Source organism: Plecotus auritus (assembly GCF_963455305.1).
Source record: "Plecotus auritus genome assembly, contig: SCAFFOLD_33, whole genome shotgun sequence".
In the NCBI taxonomy this organism is placed as follows: domain Eukaryota; kingdom Metazoa; phylum Chordata; class Mammalia; order Chiroptera; family Vespertilionidae; genus Plecotus; species Plecotus auritus.
Window position 1 is genome coordinate 150,338 of NW_027664303.1, and position 14,158 is coordinate 164,495.

Below are 14,158 nucleotides of genomic sequence, written 5' to 3' on the forward strand. Positions count from 1 at the left end.
GCATGTTTCCAGGCTGTGGGGTCCCAGGCTGGGAGGCCCTTCGGCAGAGGAGGGAGGGTGCCTGCATGTCCACACCCCTCACTGCCACCCCCACCCACAAAAGGCCTCGGGGAGCCCCCTCAGGCCCAGGCTCTGTGGACAGTGTCCGACCCACCCCGCTAAGCCCTGGGCTGCGAGGCCACTCCTCCCCTGTGGACATGGCCGTCCTCGGCGCAGTCCCGGGGGCCAGGACCAGACAGGAAGGAGCCCCCCAGGGCCCTGAGGAGCTCTGGGATGGAGCAGAGTCTCCCATGTCCCCAGACCAAGCATGGGGGGGGGGGATGCCGCTCAGGAGAGCGCCCCCCACGGCCCAGCTGGCCAGGTGGATTCGGGTCACACCTGTGCTTGCCCAGGGACAGTGGGTGTTCATTGGGGGCCGGAGGGCAGCCGGGCTGACAGCTCTGGGCCCTGCAGGGACCTGGTGTCCTGGAGGGGTGCCCGCTGACCCCTCTGCAGCTGCATTGGGGGCCAGGCCAGGAGCAGCCAGGAGGGCTGGACCCAGGTGGGCGGGCCCGACCATGAGGGCCAGGCCGGGGTCCAGGCCCAGCACTGATTGAGGGGCGTGGGAGCTGGGGCAGCTGGAAGGGGGGCCTCTGACCCCTTCCCTACTTACAGGGGGGAAACCGGGGCATAGAGCATGCAGATGAAGCCTCAGTGGCCGCTGGGGACCCACCACGGGGACCCCCACTGCCCACACTGGGCCTGGCCGGTCTCAGCACACGTGGCCAGCGGCTCCTCCTCTGTCCCTGCTCCCCCGGGCTCAGGCCCTCATCCCTCCGTCCCTGGGCGTCAGGGTCATTGTCACCCGAGAGGGACACACTCGGCCTTCTCACCTTCACTGTGAACTTCAGGGCTGTGACCTGGCCAGGTGATGGACACTGGGACGGGGTCCCCCGCCTCTGACGGCTGGATGTGCAGGGCACCCCCACCCCCGGTGCACCCACCATCCCCCTTTGCCATCGACCCCTTGCCCTTGAGCTTAGCCGTGGACCCAGGGCCGGCCCAGCCCTCCGTGCTGTGAGACCTGAGCTGATGGGCGGAGAGGGGACAGGCCTGCAAGCCAGGGGGAGGGTGCAGCCTGGGGGTTGGGGGGGTGGGGGTCGAAGCAGCCCGAGGCCCCCCGGTCGGCGTGAGTGGGGCTCTGGGAGGAAGGCCGCTCCGTCACCCCTGGTTTTGGGGTCTGCCTCCCAGCACCCCGCCGAGGCCGTGATGCTCAGGAAGTTCCAGGCTCTGCAAGAACAAAGCCCCCCAAACTCAGCCTGAAGCCCAGGGGCTCGGGGTGCAGCTCTGAGAGACTAAGGAATGGGGCGTGTCTGAGGCCCCAGCAGGGGACAGGGAGCACATGGAGGCTGAACCCAGGAGTGAGCAGGTTAGGGAGTTGGGGGGGGGGGGGGGCACTTAACACAGTGCCCCAGACAGGGCTCTGCCCCCACACCGGCGGAACCCCCACGCGGTGCCCACGGTGGCGCCCACCAGGTTTCCGTCTCGGGAAAGACGGGCAGGAGGGTCTGGGCTCCGCAGCCCCAGGGCCTCGGGGACGGCTGAGAGCAGGAGGGCAGGGCCAGCGCCGCGGCCTCCGCTCTCCTGCCCGGGGACCCAAGCGGCCGTGGGGCCTGAGCCGGCCAGTGGGGACCAGGCCCGCGTACAAGCCTCAGGCCTTTAGGAGATGCACTCTGTGGACGAAAATGCAAAGGAGCCCACGGCCCGGCCGGCGTGGCTCAGGGGCTGAGCGTCCACCCAGGAACCAGGAGGTCCCGGTTGGATTCCCGGTCGGGGCACAGGCCCAGGTTGTGGGCTCGGTCCCCAGTGGGGGGTGTGCAGGAGGCGGCCCATCAGGGATTCTCTCTCATCCTGGATGTTTCTCTCTCTCGCTCCCTCTCCCTTCCTCTCTGACGTCAATAAAAATATTTTTTTAAAAAGGAAGAAGGAACCCCTGTAGTTCTTCTTCCACGTCAGGGGCTTTCTCTCCCTTGTTTTAATAACCAGTTCCCAGTTCAGTCATTTCGGGAGGGGCCGGTCCCGATGGCTGGTTACCCCCGGGGCTGTGAGAGGGGACCCCGGCTCCGTTGCCCAAACACTCCCCTCGTTTTCCCTCTCGGCTGGAAGCCCGCCCGCTCGCCGTTCCCTGGGTTTAATGAGGCCCACAGCCTGCAACACGCGTCCCCAGAATCTCCCCAGGGTTTACTGGGGTCCCCCCGGCCGCCGCGCACACCCCAACCCTCTCCCAGGCCCTCCTGGGGACAAAGATGCGTTTCTTCACCGGCTCCTCCGAGCCCGAGTCTGTGCACAGGCCGCCTCTCGGGTCAGGCGGCCCCCCCGCCCCTGCCCCCTGCCCAGGACACAAGGATGGAGCCCACCACCCAGAGGGGACGAGCCTGGCCCAGGGTTACTCAACACGCCCTCCCGGCTCCATGTCCCACCAAGGCCACGGCCTCAGGGTGGTGAAACCTCCGGCCCACGGGGTGCTGGACATGTGGTGGTCACGTAATACTGTCCCCAGGACAGCGGGGGCCCGGGCTCACAGGAGGCGCGCAGCCAGGCAGGAATGGGTGCTGGGCTCTGGCCAGGGCGGAGGGGAGGGAGGGCTGTGCCTGCTGGGACCCACGGTGGTGGGCGTGCGCGTGGCTGCGGTGTGGCAGGGGTCTGTGGCCGTGGGCTGTGGCGGCAGGAAGGCTGTGGGGGAACCGTGGCAGCCACACACCCGCCCCCGGCTGGGTGGACCCTCCCGCCAGCGGCTCCAGTGGACCCTGTCGGAGGGGGCTACACGGACCGCCGGGGCCACCCAGTCTGGTTCGGGGTCAGCAGGAGCCAAGCACAGTGCCCAGCTGCCCCGGCCGCTCAGAGCGATGGCCTCACAGATGCGGGCAGGCCTGGCGGGGACGTGTGGGGCCTGGCGGCGGAATGCTCTCTGGCGCCAGCGGGCCATGCGGGCAGGCGGCCGCTGTGAGTGATAGGGTTGCACCATCCACAGCCGTAGGGCCTGCTTTCAGCTGAAGAATGTACCTGGAGCCGCCACCACCGACTTCAAACCGCCCCGCCCGCCTGCCCGCATGGAGCCGGAGGCCAGGGCCACCCGGGAGGGCAGGTCAAGGCAGGGAAGGGGGGGTGAGGGGGACCGCAGGGCAGCAAACTCCCAGGAGGGCAGGTCAAGGACAGGGACGGGGGTGGGGGGAACCGCAGGGCAGCAAGCTCCCAGCAGCCAGGCTGGACACGGACACAGAGCCCCATCCAGGCTGGGCACACCTGACACGCACCCACTCCCCAGACGGGAGCCTGAGCGGGCAGGGGTGTGATCCTGGCGGTCACAGCGCCGGGGCCTGCAGGGGGCCAGGGCAGGGCCCTGCTTCCCGGGCCGGAGAGGGGCTCACCTGCCTCCCAGTCAGAGCTGGCACCGGCGCCACGACACACAGCCCACACTCACTGATACACGAGGCAGGGGGACCCGAGCGAGGGGTCCCCTCCTTCCAGACCCTGGGCCTATGTTGTCAGACCACGGAAGGGCAGACACTGTCCCGTGGCCTGGTCCCCAAGCCCCAGCCTGCCCGCCTCCCCTCCCGTGGCCTTTGGAGACTGGCCGCTTGGTGGGGCCCAAGCATGGCCCACACACCCCGCAGGGGTCGGGAGGTGTTTGAGGGGGACAAAGGCCATGCATGCACCCTGGAGCTGTCCCAGGACGGTGGATGACAGTCGCCTGCCTCTGTCACCATGAGGCCTTCTCTGCCCTCAGAGCCACCTGCAGGCCTCGCCATGGCTGGGGGCTGGCTGGGGCTGGCTGGGGCTGGCTGGGGCTGGTTGGGGGCTGGCTGAGGGCTGGCTGTGGGCTGGTTGGGGCTAACTGGGGACTGGCTGGGGATTGTTGGGGCTGACTGTGGGCTAGTTGGGGCTGACTGGGGGCTGGCTGGGGATTGTTGGGGCTGGCTGGGGGCTGGTTGGGGGCTGACTGAGGCTGGTTGGGGCTGGTTGGGCTGGGTGGGGCTAGCTGGGGGCTAGCTGGGGCAGGCGTCCTCAAACTACGGCCCGCAGGTCACATGCGGCCCGCCGAGGACATGGATCCGGCCCGCCGGGTGCCGCTGCCTGTCCTGCTTAGCAGCCGACACGTCCCAGGCCCGCAGTGCGCATAGGAATTTGTTCATAGTTTTTTTTTTAAACTATAGTCCGGCCCTCCCACGGTCTGAGGGACAGGGAACTGGCCCCCTGTTTAAAAAGTGTGAGGACCCCTAAGAGGGGGTGGGTGGGGCTGGTTGGGCTGGTTGGGGACTAGCTAGGGGCTGGTTGGGGCTGGTTGGGCTGGCTGGGGCTAGCTGGGGGCTGACTGGGGCTGACTGGGGGCTGGCTGGGGCTGGCTGGGGCTGACTGAGGCTGGTTGGGGCTGGTTGGGGCTGGTTGGGGCTGGCTGGGGACTAGCTAGGGGCTGGTTGGGGCTGGCTGGGGACTAGCTAGGGGTTGGTTGGGGCTGGCTGGGGCTGGTTGGGGCTGGCTGGGGACTAGCTAGGGGCTGGTTGGGGCTGGTTGGGCTGGGTGGGGACTAGCTAGGGGCTGGTTGGGGCTAGCTGGGGCTGGCTGGGCTGGGTGAGGCTAGCTGGGGGCTGGCTGGGGGCTGGCTGGGGCTGGCTGGGCTGGCTGGGCTGGGTGGCCATGCCGGGTGGGTCCTGACCTTCAAAGCCCCAGAGCCCTCACCCGTCATCTCCTAACCTTGGGTGTCATGCCATCTCTGCTGAGGCCACAGAACCGCCTGGACGTGACCAGGGCCCCATTCCCAGCTGGAGCCCCAGGGGGGCCCACGGGTCCTTCCTCGGTGACGTGTAACTCAGACAGCCACCCCCAGGCGCTCCCGGGTCGCCGCCCGCAGTCCGGGACCAGGGCAGCGTCCTGCGTGTCTGGCAGGAATGACTGAGCCCGGGGCAGAGGCCTGCGCTGGGGTCGGAGGGAGGCGGGTGGGCGCACAGGTGCACGCAGGGGCGTGGGTGAGTGTGGGGAGCAGATGAGCTCAGACGCTCAGAGGCGTCACCAGGTCCGGTGCCACCACACGCCCGACAGGGAGGCACCGGTGGGCACAGAAGTGGGAACCAGCCGGCCGGCGTGACTCAGGGGCGGAGCGTCGACCTAGGAACCAGGAGGTCAGGGTTCGATTCCCGGTCGGGGCACAGGCCCGGGGGTGCGGGCTCCATCCCCGGTGGGGGGCGTGCAGGAGGCAGCGGATCCGGGATTCTCTCTCATCGCTGATGTTCCTTCCTCTCTCCCTCTCCCTTCCTCTCTGAGATCAGTAAATATACATATATTTGTATTTGTATATTTACAAATAAAGGGGGGATCCAGTCCCAAGGGCCCTGACGCTGTTGGACTTCGTAGGGGCGGCTGCTTTGTAACCGTGTTGGTACCTGATGTGGGCCCTGATCCACGTGTCCCCCGTGAGTGGCGAAGTGGAGAGGCCTTGTGCTCACTGGGTGTCCACCCCGGTGAAGAGTCATTCCCAGCTCTGTCCACCTTTAAACGCCAGGCCGGCCCCTCCCGTGGATGCGGGGTGGCGGCGGGGGGTGGGGGGCGCCTGCACATATGTCCCGACACACGCCCTTCCCAGCGGAGGCTGTTCGCACCCAGGACCCTGTCTCCTGCTGCGCAGCGGCCCTCCCGGCTCCCGGCTCAGGTTCCCCGAGCAGCCCGGCCCTCCCGAGGTCCCGAGCGCTCGCCTGCACCCTCGGGCTCACCGGGCCAGGCAGGCCTGTGGGCGCCTGGAAAACTCCGTGGGGGCGTGGGGCGGGGACACCCATACTGTTCCCGGGCCATCGATGGCCAAGGACGCCCGTTCCCCGGGAGTGGACCAGCACCTCGGCCTCAGACCCAGCGGCCGCGGGCGAGCGCGTCCCAGCGGTCCATCCCGCCCCGGGCGGCATTCACAGCTCACGTCCCTGCGCCTCAAGGCGACCACGCGGCTCGGTGTGACGGTGTCACCGCGCAGGAGTCGTCGGCCCTGCGGGGAGCCGCTCCCTCGGCTCTTCTTCCAAACGGTCTCTGCGACTCCTGCCTCTGCTCTTCCACGACGATTTCAGAATCTGCTTGCAATTTTTCCCAAAAAGAAAGAATCAAAAACCCCGGCCGGTGTGGCTCCGTGGATAGAGCGCCGGCCTGTGGACTGAAGGGTCCCGGGTTCGATTCCGGTCCAGGGCACGGGCCTCGGTTGTAGGCTCCTCCCCGACCCTGGGCCCGGGAGGGGGCGCCCGCAGGAGGAGGCAGCCAATCGATGCGTTTCCCTCCCATCGATGTTTCTCTCTGTCTCTCCCTCTCCCTTCCACTCTCCCTAAAAACCAGCGGGAACATGTCCTGGGGAGAGGAGGAAAACAAAAAGAAAAAGAAAAAAAAAAGCAATTGAAGTCCTCGGGCGTTGACTGGAACCGCACTGAATCCTGGTAATCTGCCGTGTGCCGACACAGAGCCCCCAGTTCCCACACACATCACGTCCCTCCGCTCCGGCGGGCTCTCGGGCCCGGGGCCCCCGTGCGCCGGGCGGGCCCGTTTCCATAGATGTGGGCCCTTCGTGGCGTGGGGTGCGGCGGCGTCTTTTTATTTCGTGCCTGGCTGTTGGTCGCTAGCCCGTAGGAGCACAGTCGGCTTTTGTTGATCGTCTTTAGAGCCCGTGTTCTTGCCGCATTTGTTTAGCGATGGAACGGTTTACCCGGAAACGCTTCGGCGTCTTTGACATCGGTGGGGACGTCTCTGGCAAATCGTGGCAGGCTTACTTTTTCCCGGCCTTTCCCTGGACGCCCGCCCGGGCTGAGACGTGGGGCCCATGTCGAATGGACCTCACAGCAGCACAGCCTCCTCTCCCCGCCGCCCCCCCCGCCCCCCCGCCCTCAGGTGGGGTGACATGTCCCGGGGGGCGGCGGCGCGGCGTCTGATTTTTTGACGGGAGGGCGCTCCCTTCTCGCCCTGGCTGCCTGCGGGTGTGTTTTCCATTAGGAACGGGGCCTCCGCGTTATCAGATGCTTTTCTGCATCCTTTGAGTTGATTATGGGTTTCTCCTCCCGGGCTCCGTTGATGTGGTGAGCGAGGCGATGGGGTCTTCAGATGCTAAACCGGCCTCGCGTGACGGGACCCAGCTGCCGGCCGGCCTGCGGGCGGGGGCTCCGGCGTCTGAGCCGGCGAGGGAGGCCGCCCCGCTACCGAGGTTACGCGGGTCCCTAGATGCGCCCGAGGGTTGGCACCCACCGCCTTTCGTGGTCAGAAGGATCCCCCCGGGTGACGTCCCCTGGACGGGAAGGTTTCGTCGTGGGCGTGGGGCGACGGTCACGTTCCCGCTTCCATGCGTCTCACTGATACTGGGTCATTTGGGTAGTTCTGTCTCTTTTTTGTGTTTCCTTTTATATATTGTGTTTTTAAGAGGTTGATCTACTTTTCCAGGGGTCCTCAGACTTTTTAAACAGGGGGCCAGGTCCCTGTCCCTCAGACCGTGGGAGGGCCGGACTATCGTTTAAAAAAAACAAAACTATGCTGAAACCGGTTTGGCTCAGTGGATAGAGCGTCGGCCTGCGGACGGAAGGGTCCCGGGTTCGATTCCGGTCAAGGGCATGTACCTTGGTTGCGGGCACATCCCCAGTGGGAGGTGTGCAGGAGGCAGCTGATCGATGTTTCTCTCTCATCGATGTTTCTGGCTCTCTATCTCTCTCTCTTCCTCTCTGTAAAATATCAATAAAAAATATATAAAAATAATAATAATAATAAAAAAAACAAAACTATGAACAAATTCCTCTGCGCACTGCGGGCCCGGGACGCGTCGGCTGCTAAGCAGGACAGGCAGCGGCCCCTGGCGGGCCGGATCCATGTCCTCGGCGGGCCGCCTGTGGCCCGCGGGCCGTCGTTTGAGGACGCCTGAATTACTTTTGTACGTCAGATCCTCCGAATAGGTTTTAAAAGGCACCCGTCGGTCTAGAACGGGGTTCCATTTCTGATTCCCGCCACGGGCCATTCGTGCCGCGCCGCCCGCTCCATCTCGCCGCGAGTTTCTCGCCGTGACCCGTCCCCTCCGAGGGTGAGACGGTGGCTTTGCTGGACGCTCCTAACGTCACACGCGTGTTCAGCCCCTGGACGACGCTCTTGGGTCTATTATCGCTCGTCTCTGTTGTTTGGGTTTAAATTTGCTCCTTTTTTTTTAACTTCTTGAGCCGGACGCCCGCCCCTCCTCTGCCCTGAGATGCGCGTCCGTCGCCGCGTTTCCCCCGAGCGCCCGCTCCGTGGCACCTCGAGGCGCTCCTCGGAGAGTTTTCACTTGCGACACTCGGTGCTCATTCAAATTAAAACGCCGTCCAGCTCTTAAGGGGCACCGCCCTGCGGTCACGTCGCTCGATTCCCCAACGCGGGGGCCGTGCTGGCCGTCTGCCTCACGGGTTTCCCGCCAACGCCACGCGGCCAGGGAGCAGGCGGCCGCGACGTCGTGTGTCGGGCATCTCTGGGGACTTGCCTGGACGCCCGCTGGGGTCGCCGCGGTGACGAAGCCGGGGTCCGCGCTGACCCGGGCCCCTGGCGGCTCGCTGTCCGCCAGTGCCTCTGAGGTTCTGTCCGTCCTTACATCTCCGCGGGGGTGGCTGGCTGGCTGTCCTCCCGGCTGCGCACCTGGCGGTGCGTGGCCTGTCACCCCTGCGCCCTGGGTGTGAGGCCTCTGTTTGCGGGTGCTCACAGGTTCAGAATGGATACCCTCCTCCCGCCGTCGGACCCCGTGTTCAACGCAGGACCCCCGTCCTCTCCTGCTGCTCCGCACTCAGCGTGGGGCGTGAGCTCGCGGCACCGGCGTGCCCCTGGCCGCACCCCGCCTGCCCTGCACGCCTCCTCGCCAGCTTCCTGTGTTCGCCGGGGTTTCTAATCCGTCTCTAATCCCGCCTTGGGACCTGCAGTCCCTTCGAAGTGCGAACACCTGCTGCCCTGCCTCCCTCCTGTCACCCCTTCCCTGCCTCCCTCCTATCACCCCTTTTCTGCCTCCCTCCTGTCACCCCTTTTCTGCCTCCTTCCTGTCACCCCTTCCCTGCCTCCCTCCTGTCACCCCTTCCCTGCCTCCTTCCTGTCACCCCTTCCCTTCCTCCTTCCTGTCACCCCTTCCCTGCCTCCCTCCTGGCACCCCTTTTCTGCCTCCCTCCTGTCACCCCTTCCCTGCCTCCCTCCTGGCACCCCTTTTCTGCCTCCTTCCTGTCACCCCTTCCCTGCCTCCCTCCTGTCACCCCTTTTCTGTCTCCCTCCTGGCACCCCTTCCCTGCCTCCCTCCTGTCACCCCTTTCCTGCCTCCTTCCTGTCACCCCTTCCCTGCCTCCCTCCTGGCACCCCTTCCCTGCCTCCTTCCTGTCACCCCTTCCCTGCCTCCCTCGGATTAACCACACGTCTCGACTCCTTCGTTTCGAACCTCCGGGAGCTGTTGACCCGTCGCCCGTTGGTCCACCCCTCAGGGGTCGCCCAGAGACCTCACGTCCATCCTGGACACCAGCATGGCCTCCGATGGGCACTGGGACCGTCGCCCTGGCAACACAGGGGCTTCCACGGAGACCCCCGAGGCCCCTACTCCTACCCGATTGACATCTCACACGAGGGCGTGCTCAGAGAGGGCGGGGGGAGAGCCACATCGACGTGAGAGAGGACATCCGTCAGCTGCCTCCCGTACGCTCCCCACTGGGGGGTCAAGCCCGCCACCCGGGTACGTGCCCTGCCCGGGAATGGGGCCAGCGACCTTTGGGTGCATGGGACGATGCTCAACCCACTGAGCCACTCTGGCCAGGCTTGACCGCTTTTTAAACGGTTGGTTGATTGATTGATTGATTGTTCATCCTCCCCCGAGGATGTTTTTCCCTTGATGTTTAGAGAGAGTGGAAGGGAGAGAGGCGAAGACAGAGACAAACTTCGGTGGCAGAGAGACACATCGACGGGCTGCCCCCTGCATGGGCCCCGACCAGGGCCCAGGCTGGGGAGGTGCCTGCCACCCGGGTCCGTGCCCTGGACCGGAATCGAGCCCGGACCTTCGGTCCGCAGGCCGGCGCTCTATCCACGGAGCCGCCCGGGCCAGGCTCGACCTCTGTTTAAATTCCGACACGCTTACACCTCGTGAAGCTTGGTGGTCGGGTCCACACGTCCGAGCTTTCTCCCCCGCCTGCCTTCCTCTGTGCGCTCCGCCCCTCCCCGTACTTCTAGCCTCCTTCCGGGGTTCCTTCTCTTTGCCGGGGGGCGGGGGGCGGGGGGGGCAGTCCTTCAGGCCGCTCCCCGGTGTGGCCTGCACCTTTCTGCGTGTGTCCGTTCGTCTGTCCACACACAGCACGCACACGGTCCCCGTCTGAACCCGCTCGGCGCGCAACTCGGCGGCATGGGGCGCATTCACACGGTCCTACAATGCCCCCCCCACCCCCCTGACCGCCAGCACTTGTCATCTTCGCCCCCTGACGCTCTGTCCCCATCACGCACGCGTCCCCAGCCCCTCCCCCAGCCCGGCACCCACCGCCCCACTTCCTGTCTCTGTGGATCTGACCCCTCGGGGACCTCGGGGGGTGGCTCAGCGGGTCTGTCCCTCGGGGTCTGGCTTCTCTCACGCGCACCTTCGTGCGTGAGGACCCGTGCGATGGGTATAGAACGCTAAGTTGATAATTGTCCTTGAGCACTTGGAAGGCGCCATCTGGCTTTCCTCCGCCCGTTGACAAGCCAGCTGTCGGGCACGCCGTCCCCCCTCCCGCCCTCACGCTCCCGGACACGCCCCGGGCCTCCTCCTCCGGGCGGCTCAGCCTCCTCTGGGGGCCGGGGGTCTGGGGGCCTTGTGTCTCTCTCCCTGTGGGTCCCCAGAGCAGCAGCTTGAGTGGTGGCCCACGGCCTGCCACCCCTGGGGGCAGTGACCAGCCCCCACGCCTTGGGGACCCCGTGTCCCCCCCTCGCGTCCCCGCTCCTTTTGCGCTCTCACGAGGGACGGGACCTTCAACCGTGTCTCCTGGTTGCACTTTTTCCCTCTCAGTTTAAATCCGCTTTTTTTCCGTTCCCGGTGGCTATTTTCATCCTGTTCACAAGTATCCTTATCTCCACGCCGGCTCTGCTCTGCTCTGCTCTGCTCTCCGGTTCGCCCGGCGCGTTCTTCACGTCCATGAGGGCCCTGTGTCCTGGGGATTTCCTTCGTGGAATTTTTCATAAGGATTTTATTTCTCTGGCAAAAACGCTCCAGCTTTCTTTCCACCGAGTTCCTGGAACCTGTTCATCGTGGTTATTGAAGGCCTCAGCCCATCCGGCGCGGCTCAGGGGCTGAGCGTCCACCTAGGAACCAGGAGGTCAGGGTTCCATCCCCGGTCGGGGCACAGGCCCGGTGTGCAGGCTCGATCCCCAGTGCGGGGCGTGCAGGAGGCAGCCGATCAGTGATTCTCTCTTCTCATGGATGTTTCTCTCTCTCTCTCTCTCTCTCTCTCTCTCTCTCTCTCCCTACCCCTCTCCCTTCCTCTCTGAAATCAGTAAAAAATATATTAGAAAAATAACAATAAAGTAACCACAAGCGAGCATACACATTTTTTTGAAAAGGGCCTCAGCAGACAGCTCTGATGTGAACCCCATCACCGACCTGCATCGGGGTCCGTGGGCCAGCCGTGGGCTGCCCGTCGGGGCGGGCACCCCTGGATCGTCCCAGGGGCAGCTGCTGGGGACGTGGTCTCTCGGGTCTCAGATCTCCGCAGCTGCTGGGTGCCAGCCAGGCGCCTCCCACGGGGGAGACAGACCCCATCTCGGGACGAGGGGAACGCGAAGGATTTGCGCCCATCTTTGTTCCACCGCAGCTCGCCCTCTGTCCGAAGCTTCGTACGTCCCCCCCACAAATCCCCCCACCCCTCCCAGACACCCCGAGCCTCGTCCAGTCAGCCGCGGCGTCACGCTCCGAGCCGGCATCCTGCGACAGGCCTCTGCTCCGGCCGCTGCCCAGGGCCTGGGCCCCACACCGGCTCCGTGTGGTTGGGGGTTCTGATGTAACAGTGTCCGATTTTGACCTATGAACCAGGAGGTCACAGTTCAATCCCCCATTTCTTTCTTTCTTTTTTTAAAATGTATTTTATTGATTTCTTACAGAGAGAAAGGGAGAGGATAGAGTTAGAAACATCGATGAGAGAGAAACATCCATCAGCTACCTCCTGCACACCTCCCACTGGGGATGTGCCCGCAACCAAGGTACATGCCCTTGACCGGAATCGAACCCGGGACCCTTCAGTCCGCAGGCCGACGCTCTATCCACTGAGCCACACCGGTCAGGCAATCCCCCGTTTCTTTACCTGAAATCCACTGCGTGTAGCAAGCACACCCAATGTTAGTGGCTGAACACAGCTCTCGCCGCTCACGATGGTGGGCAAGTGGGCTCCGCGGGGAGGCGGTTCTGCTGGCGTGGCGGGCGTGGGGGCGGGGGGTGACTCACGCAGCCGCTGAGACACTGGCCCTCAGGATGGGAGGTCGCGGATGGCCTCACCCACGCGTCCAGGGCTCGGTGCTGGCTCCTGGCCGGGCACCTCCGACCTCCCCGGGGCCTCCTCGGCCAGCTCAGGCTGGCTCACTGGGTCCCCAGGGCACGTGAGTTACACACAGTGGGACCCCCCCCCCCCCCCCCCGGCGTTCTCTCCCTCTCGGTAAGTTCAAGGTCATCTCAAGTTCAAGTGCTGGGGAACCGTCTCTCTTGGTGGAGGAGCTAAGAGCACTATGTCACTGAGCCTCCCCCATCTCGGATCTGTTCCCCGGATTGAGTTCCCCCCGTTTCTCGGTCTTCGGGGGGCTGAGACAATGCCGGGGCTCCCTGGCATCACCTCCTTCCAGGTGACCGGTTCCCCCCTCTGGCTGCGGAAGGTGCAGGCGGGCACCTTGGTCCAGGCCTGGACTGAGATGACCTGAGGCGATGGGGGTCTCGGGCGGAAGCCCCCCCTCCTCGGTAGATTCTGAACCCCCATTCTTCTCAGTGCCACGCCGGCGCCGCCCAACTCGCAAACGCCTCCAGGGCCCTCGTGGGCAGGCCCTCCCCTCTCTGGGGTCCCCCGTTGACCAGGGTCTTGTCCCCTCAAATCCGTGACGTCTGCGTGTCCTGGATGCCCTGCTTCTCCGCCAGCCCCCAGGGGCCCTGTTTCCCATTCAGCCTGTGTCCACACCGTGACCCCGGGGTGCCCCGAGGACACGGAGGTTGGTTCCCCGCTCCTGGGCCGGGCTCCGAGGCTCTCAGCGGCTGTGGGGGTCGTGCGGCCACTCCGGCTATTGGCGGTTTCGGCAGAAGGTTCGGTCGGAATGAACATCGGATCCCGGAGCGAAGCCCCCTGGGTCCTTTCCGCCTTGTTTCTGTGCGAACGCATTTCGTGGATTGTGGGGTCTCCGTCGATGGTGTTACAGCCGTGGGCAAACTACGGCCCGCGGGCCGGATCCGGCTGTTCTATCCGGTTCTCTTGCTCCCCCCTCCGCTCCTTTACTTTGAATTTATATTAGTTCACACAAACACTCCATCCATGCTTTTGTTCCGGCCCTCCGGTCCAGTTTAAGAACCCATGGTGGCCCTCGAGTCAAAAAGTTTGCCCACCCCAGGAGCTTTAGAATCGGAACCAAGTGGCTCAGTAGTGACCGTCCTCAGCCCCCTGTCCCTCGGTCCCCCGTCCCTCGGCCCCCCGTCCCTCGGCCCCCCTGTCCCTTGGCCCCCTGTCCCTCGGCCCCCGTCCCTCGGCCCCCCGTCCCTCGGCCCCCCCGTCCCTCGGCCCCCCGTACCTCGGCCCCCTGTCCCTCGGCCCCCTGTCCTGCAGCCCCCATGCTTTCCAGACGCCCACCCCTGGGGGGGCGGGCACCGAGCATCCGGCTGAAAGGGGCCTCGGACATGCCTGCTCCCCGCCCCCCCATTACGCGTGGGCCCTGAAGGCCCGAGATAGAAAGACGTGTCCGTGGCTCTGCTGTGAGCTAGGGGGCAGCCAGGCGGGCCCCGGGCCCCTGGTTCTCGCCGGCCGCGCCCATCGCGGTGGCACTGACGCCTCCCCTGCCCGCAGGCTGCGCGAGCACCACCGTGCCACCATCAAGGTCATCCGCCGCATGCAGTACTTCGTGGCCAAGAAGAGGTTCCAGGTGAGTCCCCCGCGGCCCTCCGCCGCGGCTCAGAGGGGACGGGGCTCCCAGCTCCCCG

At 65.4% G+C, this 14,158-nt stretch overlaps 1 protein-coding gene across 1 annotated transcript in view; it reads left to right on the forward strand.

Moving 5' to 3' along the window:
* Positions 1-14,158, forward strand: part of KCNQ1 (potassium voltage-gated channel subfamily Q member 1) — a gene marked incomplete at its 5' end in the record, with an annotated part of 196,641 nt that overhangs the window by 119,873 nt on the left and 62,610 nt on the right. The window contains one exon of the mRNA XM_080688747.1: positions 14,025-14,100. Within this exon, the coding sequence (XP_080544873.1) occupies positions 14,025-14,100 (76 nt within the window). The remainder of the gene's footprint in view (positions 1-14,024; positions 14,101-14,158) is intronic.